Here is a 13147-nt window from a genome sequence, read left to right as displayed (position 1 = left end):
TTAAAATGCAGCCTTGTTTGTTTAGTGTTCTAGGGATCTGGAGGGAATTGATAGTTTTACTTTTGGTTTAGATTCTTTCATTTTTTTCTCCCCGGAGAAAATTGTCTTGTGTTTCTAGAGAAATGACTATTACATATATGTTGGCTTCTGAACCTGTGACCTCTGCCTTCACCTTGATCTTCATTTCCATCTCCCAGCTGCTTATTGGGCGTCTCCCCAAGAATGTTCCCAAGCACCTCATACTTGGCATGTTCCAAAGGGAAATTTTTACTGCCCACCCCTCCTGCCTGTATTCCAAGTTTTCTTTCTATTCCTAACTTCATCATTTCCATTCACATTTATAGCATCACATGTACATTTGCATCTCCCAAGTTAAAAGCTGAACTGCTCACATCTAATTAGTTGCTAAGCTCTTTTCATTCTGTCTTATTAGGTCTGGTGGTTTGTCTTTCTTCTCATTTCCGCTGCCTTAATTCAGACCTTCTCTCATTCCCAGAGCAACATTGTTCTAGCTAGTCTCTCTGCTGCTCATGTTCCCCGTCTTCAGCCACCTTTGCCAGTGATCTTTCTGTAATCCAGACAGTGTCTGTGCCCAACATAAGCTCTTAATGATCAGGTTTCTTGATACAAATCTAATGGAGTTGCCTGGCAGAGCAGACCATGGCCGCCCTGCCTACAGTCCAGCCTGTTCCCGGTCACAGCATTCTCTTGTATTTTCAGTCTTTTCCTGTCGACTCCTGATCTTGACAAGCTCCTGGTCCAAAAGACACCACGCAGATACCTGCTAACCTGTTGAGAGTTCCTTTACACAAGCTTCCAGAGAATTCTGTGACCACTTCTCATGCTGGCCCATATCATATTGTGTTATAATTGTTTGTACATTTATTCACCAAGAGAGTATTTTACTGAGAAGTGTAAAATACATATGTTGGGAAGAATGCTAATTATTTCTTTGCTCCCTCCTGGAACTTTGCTTAAGAAGTTGTTTTGCTCACATCCGAAAACAACCCTACCTGCCCCAAAGGGGGAAATGAAGTAGCTGTAAATGTGAATAAATGCTTGCAGCTGGTCTTCCATAAAGACTAGTATAAAGGCTAAACCTCTGCAAAGGCCTCCCTGAGGCCTGTTGTGCCCAAGATCAGCAGACTCAGCGAGCATAGCCTCCAAGAATCCAAAGACAGCTGATGTAAATGCAAAAGGGAGTTTATTACGGGCTCGAGTCCGGGCCCTCGACACGCACCGATGCAACGGCAGAGGTCGAGAGCCTCGAACAGAGGAAGCTGGGGTATCTTATAGGGTCGCGAGTGGCGCGAATTTTGAAAGAAGCTGGCAGTTACTCACTGGCTACTACAAAGGCATTTTGGCGTGCGCGGTTACAGTTTCAAACTGATTGGACGGTTAGAGATGCTGTCCCATTTATGGACAGGACTGCCCTCATTGGCGGCTGGGGTGGTCTGCTTTTTCGTCACCAAGTGGAGTGAGGGTTGTGACTGCTGAAACTATCTCCGGAATGTGGCTGGACAAGGACTAACATATCAAGGTGGAGGATATACAAAATGGCGAAACCTCGGCTAAGCTTGGTTCCACAAGGCCCTGATACTCTGATCAGACCCAATGGAAGAGAGTTTGAAGATGGCAAAGGAGATATTCTTCTTGGGACCTTTGCACATGCCATTTCTTCTGCCTCCAGAAGAGTTGGTGTTAGAGGAACTGAAAGACAACCAGTGTGTCTAGAGTATGTGACTGAAGGTAGATGAAGATAGGAGGGAATGTGAAGTGGTGTAAGGTGAGGTTGGAAACAATCGACTCTGGCCAGTTAATGTAGAACAGAGTGGGAATTTTGTAGCTTCATTGTGAAACCAGTGGAACATTCTAAGTAGGGATGTGATGTGATTCCTTTTATATTTTATGATAAAATAGAAAGCTAATTTGGACACTGGGCAATAATGTAGCTGAGTGCTATCTGTGCGTAAGTAGTTCCATGAGAGATAGATTTATGTTGGATGCAGGACTTGCTGGTGGATTAGGCATGTGGGGAACTGCAGTGGAGGAAAGGGAGCAAGCAAGGATGCACCTATGTTTCTGGGGCTGCTTTTCTTTTTCTTTTTTAAAGATTTATTTATTTATGCATACAAGAACTGGGGTACAGACCAAAGGTGTGGGGGTGAGAGGATTCACCAGAGACAGATTGAGGAACAGAACAGGCAAATGTACTGAAATACACTGCTGAGGGGAGTAGCGGGTGAGTCAGGAGAGGTCCGCTGTGCCATGTGGGTAGCTCCCTGGCTGGGGATCGAACTCATGCTGCAGAGGCTGTGGACAGCTTCACAGTGCTGTGCTATGCCTAACCCCTTGCGCCATCAGGGATGCCCTGGTGCTGCTTTTCAATGGGATGGAGAGACCTTGGGTAAGCAGGGGGGGGCAAGTTTTTATTTACTAATTTTTTGGAGGGCAGATCCTAATCCTTTTGTTTTAGGCAAGCTAGATTTGAGATGTAGGATATCTGTGGAGCCTGGAGTGGAGAGGAGCCCAGGTCCGGAGATGTAGTGCACAGGTGAGGTCACTACTGTAAAGATAGTTGAGTTCCTGAGTGTGAATGAGATAACTGGAGAGTGATATGGACCTGGAAGAGGCTTGTCCTGAGAAGGAGCCCAACATTTAGAGGTCCAGAGAAGGAAGAAGAACTGCAAAGGGAGTTGGGTTAAGGACAGGCTGAACAAGCAAAGCCTGGAAGAAATTTTTGAAGGAGGAATTGGTGATTGCAGGATGATGGTGGGTACGGAAAAAGCTGAGAGCAGAGCTGTGTCCTGTGTATTTCAGTAGATCTGCCTGTTCTGTTTCCTTCTCTGTCTCTGGTGAACCTCTCATCCCCTGTCACAGACTGGCGCTGTGAAGGTCACAGTGATCTTGGCTAGAGCAATTCCAAGTTTTGGTAGTGAGAGACAGAATACTATGGTTGTGTGATGAATTCAAAAGTGAGAAAGTGGATGTGGCATGCATGGAAAACCTCTCAGAGAGGTTTAGCTAAGAAGGGAAACTGCTAAATGGGATATATTGAAAGGGGCATGAGGAGTTACTGGGGATTTTTATTGTATTGAGAATGGGAGATGTAAAAGCCAATGGCTGTGACTAGGGCAATGATCTTGTAGAAAGAGGGAGATGTTGATGAAGAAAGAGAGATTCAACCAGCAGTGTCCCTGAGAAGGCCAGAGTGATACTTAGCACGGGATACACCTGTCCACCCTTCTAGGCTGGGAGCTGTTTGAACACAGGCTGTGTTTTTATTCATCTAAAATCCCATGACAGATATTAGTACTTGTTGAACTTTTGAATGAGTACAGACATTTTATGCTTTCTTTGTGCCATGGAATGGAGAAAATTTGGGGAGAGAGGAGGGAAAGGTGAGGCATTTCAAATGAAGATACCAAGTGGAAGAAAGCATGGATTATAATTTACAAAATGACTTGGCAGAGAATCTAAATGGCTCACATGTGCTTGACTCACATTTCGCTTTCCTACCCAACACACACAGTTAAGCTTGTCAAAATAAACTCTTAGTATTTTGTGACTTTCATGTTCTGCTTTTACTCCTGAAGTTCCTTAGGTGGTATAAGATGATTTGACAGGGGAAATGTACAATTATATGTTGGGGTTGGTTTCTGTGATTCGAGAGGGTGGAGAAGTGGGTAGCTGAATCCTTTCTTCTAAATTCCTAATAAGCCTTCAGTCAAAACTGTAGGTAAGAGAAATGTTTCCTTTACATAATTAACACAAAACACATAAAAATATGTGTGTAGTAATGCCATTGTCCTCATAATAAATTGGACATTATGAAGTTTTATTTGGAATCATCAAGTCTTGCCTGAGTTATTTGTCCCACAAATATACTACCTGAGCCCATCAGGGAGACCTTGGGTCCTTAACCCTAATCTCAGGATCCTTGTGGTAGGGACTGAGCCATAGGAAAATGTCTGATGAGCAGATAGCAAAAAGAGCAAAAAGCCAGAGGAAACACAGCCAACATAGCTCTCAGTTCAGGCCATGAGTTGAATAATAATTCAGTAATCTAAGATTCACTGTATAAAAGTGAAACTGTATCTGCACAGAAATGAAACTATATCTGCACAAATCTGAATTTCTGGTTTTCATCAAATAGAATTTTGAAACTAATATCCATGACCCAAATCAAATATATAAAAATAATATGTAAATATCTGTAAAATGCAACCAGTCCTCATGATTATAGTCAAGAGAATGCAGGTAGAAATAGAAATGAAAGAATTTTAATTAACACTAATGTTCACACCAAGATTTCTCTTCTCTTTAACTTGTATCTGTTAGGAAGTTTATCTTTTCTTTTTCCCTTTCCTTTACAAAATGGCATATCCCCTTCATTAAACAAGGAGACTTTATTTCAGATTTACAAAGAACATTTACAGATTAAAAGAAGAAAAATGTAACTTAAAAATCAATTCCCTTATTAGCAATGTTTTGCTAATAGTCTCATTTTGCTGTGTGATTCTTTCATGGGTGGCCTCACCTCTGAGACAGTGAACAATAGTCAGGGGAAGCTTGGGAAATATTTGTAGCCTAAGTGTTGTTTAATCTGTTTTCACAGAGGTGTCTGAGGTGGCAATTCTTTTCCGGAAGCTGTTTTGTATTATGGCTTTCAGCTTTTCAAATATCAGGCACTTTGGCTGCTCTCCAACACCAAGCTAGGGTTTTTTTATTTTTTTATGTTTTTATTTAAGTCTTTAGACAACTTAGAGTGAATTTAGAAAATGTTCACTCAGGAATTTTCTCAGACATACATACATACAAAGCCAAGTAAAATATCTCCTGTCCTCTAAGAGTTTACAGTCTAAAGGTTGTTTAAGAAAGTTCTAGAGATAATATAAATGGAGAGCGTGAAACACCCTCAGATTTCCGAGAAGGGAAAGTGACATTTAATTCAGGATGTCAAGAAAGTAATGTTTGCTTTGTGTTTGTCTTCCTCTGTTTTTGAGAGAACTTTGGTGGGGGAGGGGTGAACCTGGGGAGAGCTTTGTGGGGGAATTGAAAAGGCTGGAGGCAGGGGGTAAATGGGGCTTGAGGGGGTCAGGGGCTGATGCATTTTGCCTTTAGGGGAGAGTAGCAGCTTAATTGAACTGGAATTGAGAACCTGCAGAAGTGACTGAGACAGAAGTGAGATCCCTTCAGAGAGAGGGCCTGAGTGAAAGCCTCAAGTAGAGGTGTTGAACTTGAGAATAAGCAACATTTCCACCTAAGGGAGCACTGGTCTGCAGTGCTGTGTTATTGTTAGGGGGAAAAGGATGTCCTAAAGCTAATTCCATACAGGCTTTGCGGACTCCACCCCCACCCCAGGCCAAAGTCAAAAGATATTGGGAACTGCAAATCCCATCACTACCAAAGGGAAGGGGGCTGGAACCTGAGGGTGGGGTTAAGAAGCCAGGTTTGGTATAAAACGAGACACATGGACCTTGGAGGGGGGGGCGGTGTGGGTGTTCCCTTTTTGGCTCTCTGCCAGCTTGCAGCATCCGGCCAGCTCTGAGAGTGCCTTTGGGTTGCCAGGTCCGCGGATCGGGTCGGACGCATTAAAGACTTTATTTCCCTATTTTCTCCCTGAGTTGTACATTTCCTCAACTCCTTTTCCCTTGTAAATAAACCTTTTATTAATCTTTTGTGTGTGCCTGTAGTGGAGTATTAATAAGTCCCTTTTAAGCGCGCGGGTGAGGACCCACAGCCAGGCAACCTGTTTTATATCGGGGCTGCTCCATAACATTATGAGCTTGAGTGGACAGAACCTCCAGCTGGGACAGGAAGGTGTCAGATTGTCTGGTTACTTTAGGGGTTGAAATTCTAGGCAAGTCAGCTCACTTCTGAAAGCCTCAGTGTTCCCTTCTGCAAAATGGGAGTAGTAACACTAATGCAGTTTTGTGAGAATTAAAGTAACTCATGTAAACTGCTGAAAATGGAGCTCCAGATGTTTTAGCTGTAAAAGCTGCTATGACAGTTACCCAGAATGAAATTTACTCTGTGGAACAGAAAATTGGTGACATTTGTAGGGAATTTCTTTGATGTTTATGATTTCTTCAAATTACTGTATCTTGATATGTAAGTTGATTATCATCTGTAATTTTATTTATTGTTGTCACATGAAAATGACATCCTTTTTAGTTTTTACGCTGACAGAAAAGTAGCCTTCTAACATGATTTTATTTCTTGGGCTTCCAGAAGGCTTGATGATTCTTTCATAGGTGACACATATAAAAGTTGGCTTAATATTAGGGTTGGTAGGTTAGGGTAATGTTTCTTTACAGCTATAATAAAATTGGCATTGCAAATCCTTTATGAAGTCAAAAGTCATTGAAGGATAAAAAGGGCAGATTATTGTACAGAAAGGGGCAAAATGGGTATTTACATGTCAACAAAAGAAAGGTGTTTTTCCACCTGACAGTCCTGCGCTTTCCTAAAGCAGTAGATAGCATTTCCTTGTGTTTTTGGCATCAGCAAAACATGCTGTTCTGGAGACAATCGCTGTATTCCATAGGCTGAGCATTGAAATGGAATTCTAAATCAGTCAATCAATTTGAGTAGATTATAAGGGTTTACAGATTTTTTTTAATCATGTCAACAGTTTCAGTGTGAGATTTGCATAGAGAGCTGCCTGCTTTGTCGTGAACTTCCCTGCTCCTTGCCACCCAGAGCTATTTTCTGAGTCCTGTGTGAATAAATGCACATAATGTAAACGTGGTTGTTTCAGGTCTGCAGGGTTGTGTGCCTGTGAGTGACAGGCCTGGCAGATCTCTTTTCTCGGATTTTGGTTTACGTGTTATGGCACTTATTTGACAGCAGCACCTTTGTCTGTCTGTCCGTCTCTGTCTGACATTTTCTCTGTGTGTATGATGAGCTGGTGTCTGTGACATAGACACAGATGGGCTCTTCACTGTTATTTAACTCCAGGCAGAAAACAACTTGTGTGGGGTGGATTTTCCTTTCCCTCATTGTTGATGTGCACAGTGTGAGAATACATAAGAAACAGTTGCCACCTTCTGGTTTAGTTCTCAGAACTTTATCTTGTATGTAAATGAACACACTGGATTCATAGGACTCCTTTAGTTCCTGAAATCTACATTTTTAAAATTCCTTATAAAGGAATGATTAGAACTGTTACAGAAGTGAAGCTATTTGGAAGAGCTCAGACAAGCCCTTCTGCAGAGTGTTTTTTTGAAGATTTGGGAAAATGCCAGGTGTTAGTGGGCACACTGAGGGTCCCCCTGAGAACTCCAAACTTGCACACTCTAAATGGGTTCTGCCATCCACTATCACATGAAGACATGTATACTTAGTGTGTAAGACCTGCAATAGAAAAGAACGTTAATAGAACTGGTGTGTGTGGTGAGGAGAAAGTATACTGCTTTCCAGTGAAATACCTAGTTACCTAAACCCTTTGTGGGTAAATGCCCAGCCAAACAGGGTTGGCCCAAAGTGGGGCCACTGAAGCCCAAAAACTTGCCCCAAGTCTAAGGCACCTTCTGGTGGGGACCTATAGAAAAGGGGCAGAAGGGGCCAGGCAATTCTGGAAGGAAAAGAATAAAACCAAAGTACAAGTCAAGATTAGACTGCCATTGTCTGCCTCCCCATGTGTCTCTCACCCAAATCTCTGTCTCTTCCAAGTGTCTCCTTCCATGTCCCCCAAGTCCCTGCTACAAGTTCAAGGCCAAAAGGAAGTACAGTTTCTTCTTCAAATGTCTCTGCTCCATGTGCCTCCTCCAAATTTTCACCCCACGTTTCCCTTGCTGCTCAATTTCACCCTTCAATAGGTGGGGCAGGGAACCTGGAGCCTCCCCTTTTCAGATTACACCATTACACCTCTTCACAGAGGGGCTCTGTTCTCACAGACATCTGCTACCTGCTTCTGCCCTCCTTTTCCAGTTTATTTCCCCTTAGCCCTGGATATGAATGATCATTGTGGTTTTGGAAATGAAATTGAAGCCCTGGGCTCTGAATCTGCCATGATTACTTTATTTTTTTTTTCAAGATTTATTTATTTATGCATATAAGAACTGGGGTACAGGCCAGAGGTGTGTGTGGGTGTTGAGAGGGTTCACCAGAGACAGAGTGGGCAGACTGACAAAGTACACTGCTGAGGGGAGCAGCGGGTGAGTCAGGAGAGGTCTGTTGTGCCATGTGGGTAGTTCCCTGGCCAGGGATCGAACTTGTGCTGCAGTGGCTGCGGACAGCTTCGTAGGTTGCGTCTTGCGCCATCAGGGGCAACTCTAAACTGCCACCTTCCTCCTCGTCCTACCAGCTTCCGGCCTAAGATTTTGCCTTTTCTTCTTGCTTTTGACTCACTTAACTTCATCCTGTATATCACTGAAATAGCATGCCTGGTAGTGCTGCTGACATAAAGCAAGAATTTTACAAGAGAAGTGGGCTCTCACATGAAATCAGACACAGGTCCAGCTTGGTGTGTTCAAAGTTTGTTTTATTTCACCTGTGGAAATGCTTGGATCTGCTTCCTACAGCTCTTATTTCTTTGTATAATATCTGGCTTCACTGTCATGTAGCCAGAAAATAATCCCACTAAAATACTGGAGTCATAGCACTTAACTAAAAGAAACCATCCCAGATTGCCAGATTATAGACTGTTACTTTCATTGTGAATATCTTCTGAAATCCATAAATTCCTCAAATTATGGCTTTTTTGAATAATGGTACTTAATCATAGTTGCTTTCAAATAAATAAAAATCATGCTCTTACATATTTACAGAAGCATTTGAAGGAATTAATGACATTTGACATCAATCGGTCATACCTGATTATGCTTCACTCGTAAAAATTGCAAAGTAGTAGAAATATTTTTGTTGCTAGCAAAATAGTTGTATTTCAATGCTTTTGGTATGTATTTGAGGCTTTCTCTGGAATAGAACCAGCCAACCAGGCAACTGGTCAGGCTCCAGCACATTTTACCTGGATTCCATCCAATAGGAAAGAGAAATAACTGGCAACATTTTCTTTTAAAGCTCTACCAGGTGGTTGAAATTCCTGGTGACTGAGGGCATGCAATGTAGCAGAAGTGCTTTTAAATCATTTAGGAAAGATTAAAATACATTCACTATGACTTAATATGTTTCCTGTACCATTTTGCACATGGCATGCCCCTAGGGTCCTGGGTGATTTGGCTTCATCAACAGTGGTTCTCCCCACTTCCACCCTCTTCACCCTTGATAGCCACACCCTAGACCTTGTCATCCCCTGGAACAGCATCCACTGGGGTGAAATCACAGTTTAGTCATCGCTCTCTGACCACAGCCCTTGTACTTTTTCTGCCTGGAAGTAACCAATACTTGGACTTTCTCAGGGCCTCCGTGCCATGGATGCCTGGCAATTTCCCTCCTGCCTCCCTTTGCTTTCCTGACTGCCTCACCCCCTGAGGTGTTCCTCACTCCAGGCAGGCCCCATCAGAATCCACAACTCCTTCTGTCCCCGCTGTGTTTCTGGCTCGCCTGCCCCTGCAGCCAGCCAACCTGCCATGTCTCCTGAACATTTGGGCAACCCAGCGCTGTGGGGGTAAACCTCCCTGGTCATCAGATCTGCATGACCTTCACTCTCACAGGGCCCTTTACAGATAATCCCCCAAATTATTTATCTTTATCTCCAAAACCTTTTACCTCCTATATTTGTTGACAGTGCCTAGCTAGTCATTGCAGACTTCCTGTTTTGTCTTTCTGTGCCTCCTCAATGCCCTGAGTATAAAATCTTTAATTTGACCTCTGAGGCTCTCCACAACCCCCTCCCCCCCAGCCCCCAAATCCTCTGTCACCCTCTCCCCATCACAGATTACTTTTTTCAACTATTTTCCACCTCTGGTCAGTAAGTGCTGTCTCTTTAGCTGAAATGCTCTCTGCTCCCTGTTAACCCTTCCCTGATCCTGCTCCTGATTAATTTTATTCCTCCTTCAAATCTTAACATTATATTATGTTCTAAATAGCATTTCTACTCCTCCAGGCTCTCCCTCCCCACCAGAGAGTATGTTTAGTGCTGTGCTGTCCTCTCCCCCTCCACTAGATTAGTGCCTTTCTTCTCATATTGGTTTTCATAATAGGCTGCTTGCTCAGTGAGGGCAGGAACTGAGTCTGTTTTTTTTTTTTTTTTTAAGATTTATTTATTTGTTTGTTTATTTATACAAGCACTGGGTACAGTCAGAAGAGAGCGGGGAACAGAACAGGCAGACTGATGAAATGCACTGCTGAGGGGAGCAGCGGGTGCAGCAGGAGAGGTCTGTCGCACCATGTGGGACCCTCGCCAGTGGCCGGGGTTGAACCGGTGCTGCAGAGGCTGCGGGCAGCTTCACAGCCCAGTGCTCTACCACTGCGCCACCAGGGGAGGCCCAACTGAGTCTGTTTGGCCCCTTGTTGTATACTTAGTACCTGGTAACAGGTCTTGGTGCAGTGTGGCATTTGGTATAGTTTTGGGGGGGAGGGGTGAATTAATGAATTCACAAATTATTCATTGAATGATTACTGTCGGTAACTACATTTATTGGGACTTTACCAGGCACCAGGCATTGTTCTTATAACTCTATGGTGTTAATTTCTTTCTCACAATCACTCCATGGGGGAGGTCCTCTTATTTTTCCAGTTCTATGAATAATTAAACCGGGGCTCCCACCCTCTTAACTACTATGCCATCCCCACTTTGGGTTTGGTGGGTGGCAGGGACTCTGAGCTTCTGAGGATGAGAATGACGGCTGGGAGAGGGGCAGTTGGCATGTTCTGTGTCCCAGGGGAATCCTGGACCAGGTAAGAGATAGTGAAAGAACAGCTCTTCCGATGGGAATGTTTAGCTTCTTGATGGGCATTTATATGGACAGATGAGATAGGTACTTTTATAATCTTTGAACATCAGTGATTTGTACTTAGTATATACATAGTATAATATCTCGTTTCATTAAATAGAACATACTCTTTTCTAACTACTTCAGTGACATCTAACATTGTGAAACAGCCAAATGGAGACTACATTGCTGGATAATTTTAGCTTTCGAAAGGAAGTTAAATAAAGGGGTTTATTATTGAAGATGTGAACCTGTCCTCTGAAATCATATACAGTGTTGTTAACCAGTGTCACCTCAGTAAAATGAAGAGATAGATAAATAACTCAATGAAGGTGTTTATTGTTAAGTTTCCATAGATTTCCAGGTCCCTGATGTTCATAAAACAGAATTACACTTATGGTGTTTAAGGGACAGCCATCTTCGTTTAAAAACAGGCATATCCCAAAATAACTGTATATGCAGTTTAAAAGATCTGGATTTTTGAAATTTATTATTGTTGTTGTGGATCTTGCAGGAGAATTATGAAGAAAGTCTCCATGGAGCCAGCTGAGCGGCTGGCCAGTCTCCAAGCTCTGTGGGACAGCCAGACTGTGCCTGAGCAGGGTCCCTGCGGTGAGCATACATTTGAAAACCAAAATGTAAATGGCTGCATGGATGTCCCCCTGCCAGGAAGTGAAGTCTATTTCTAGCATGCTACTGTAAAGGTACAATTAGTTTTAAGGTGTAATTTGCAGCGCACAGACTTCAGATTGGTGGACAAAAGTCCTATATTTAAGCAGTAGTGCATCCTGCTATGTATTTACTACAGAGCAGGGGAGAAAAATCTTTGCTGTTTTCCCAAATGGAAAGAGCAATTGGCATTGTCAACATCGGCCATATTTAAGCTTTTCAGTCTGAACTTCAAAACCCTTGAGCTGAAAACCTGTCGCATTTTTGTTGTATGTGGATTTTAGGTGGATTTTCTCAGATGTATGCCTGTGTTTGTGACTGGCTTGGATTTTCATACAGGGAAGAAGTACAATGGGTAAGTATCTGTGTGTGCTCACACATACATAACCATACATATATACACACCTGAAGGATATTTCAATATTTGACTGTTTTTCTTTGTTTTTTCCTACCATTCTTCTTCTTCTTCTTCTTTTTTTTTTTTTTTTTTTTTGGTTAAAATCTTCCTTCTTCAAATTACATACAAATATACCTTTGCTATGGTCTGTTCTCTCTGCTTCTCTGTTACCCATCTGACCATTATGTGGAATATTTACATGACTGAATTCTATTTCAAATAGGATGTGGATACGATTTATCTGACACAAGACACCAGGGAACTGAATTTACAAGACTTCAGTCATCTTGACCATAGGTAAGTGACTTCTTTCTTCTCCTGTTTTGCTTTCAGTACTTCACTGGCACTTACAGATGTATGTTATCACCAGAGAAGGATTGTATAAGGGGAATCAGGAAAATCTGAGAATCTCCAGATTTTACCTTTCAAGTAATGGTTTCAATTCTGTTCATCATTACGAATGGTTCACGATAGGCGTACATGTATATACCCCAAATGCAGAGTTTGTAGTTAAAAAATATGCTGAATTTTACTGTGCAAGCATTATAATTCTTAGATTCTTACGTTAGCACACATGTCTGTTTATTCTACCTTGTATATAAAATACAGTGCTATTTTACCTAATTGCCAACTAGAACATTTTTTTCCTAGGAGAAAATTTTATGCTGAAATCCTAGCAGATGACGTTTAGATGACAATTCCTTTATGAATTGGAGATGAATATTATATAGGCACATAGAAATAAGTTTGCCAATATCTGCTTTATGAAAATATTAATAAAACTGTGAAACTTGATACAGGTTATATATGAGCGAGTTTTAGGTTTTAAGATCTTGACTGATAGGTTTTGGGCTGTGGTTAATGTGCTCGGGTGGCAGAGAAAAGCTTCATTTAGTTCTTCTGCCTCTGCAAGGGCAGATCAAGGGCAGACCTAGCCAATTTTTTGTTCTTTGACAAAATTGAGCATTGACTCACCTTCCCTGCCCCCTTTTCCTGCTTCCCCAATGTCTTTTCTGGTCAGTTTTTCTGGCCTCTGCTTGAACCCTGGATACGCTGCTTATTTTAGGGGGGCAGATATCATCTCTGCCACAAGTAACCCCACCCAGTAAGTCTTGTCTCTTTGCAACTGAGAGACAGAAATCTGGAATTCCAGTTGTAGACCTTTTATGCCATGTGGACTGTTGCATTGCAGGGTTACCTCTTCTTAACCACCAGCATTTTGACCCCCAAAATACCATTC

The 13147-nt window shown here is 42.4% G+C and overlaps 1 protein-coding gene across 5 annotated transcripts in view; it reads left to right on the top strand.

Moving 5' to 3' along the window:
* CARMIL1 (capping protein regulator and myosin 1 linker 1) overlaps positions 1 to 13147 on the top strand; it is a gene marked incomplete at its 5' end in the record, with an annotated part of 333278 nt that overhangs the window by 144252 nt on the left and 175879 nt on the right. For all 5 annotated transcript variants that reach the window (XM_084228463.1, XM_084228462.1, XM_084228460.1 and 2 more), the window contains 3 exons: positions 11356 to 11453; positions 11795 to 11865; positions 12131 to 12204. In XM_084228463.1, the coding sequence (XP_084084589.1) occupies positions 11356 to 11453; positions 11795 to 11865; positions 12131 to 12204 (243 nt within the window). The remainder of the gene's footprint in view (positions 1 to 11355; positions 11454 to 11794; positions 11866 to 12130; positions 12205 to 13147) is intronic.

This window comes from Talpa europaea (genome assembly GCF_964194135.1).
Source record: "Talpa europaea genome assembly, chromosome: 2".
In the NCBI taxonomy this organism is placed as follows: domain Eukaryota; kingdom Metazoa; phylum Chordata; class Mammalia; order Eulipotyphla; family Talpidae; genus Talpa; species Talpa europaea.
This window is presented reverse-complemented; position numbering and strand designations above follow the sequence as displayed.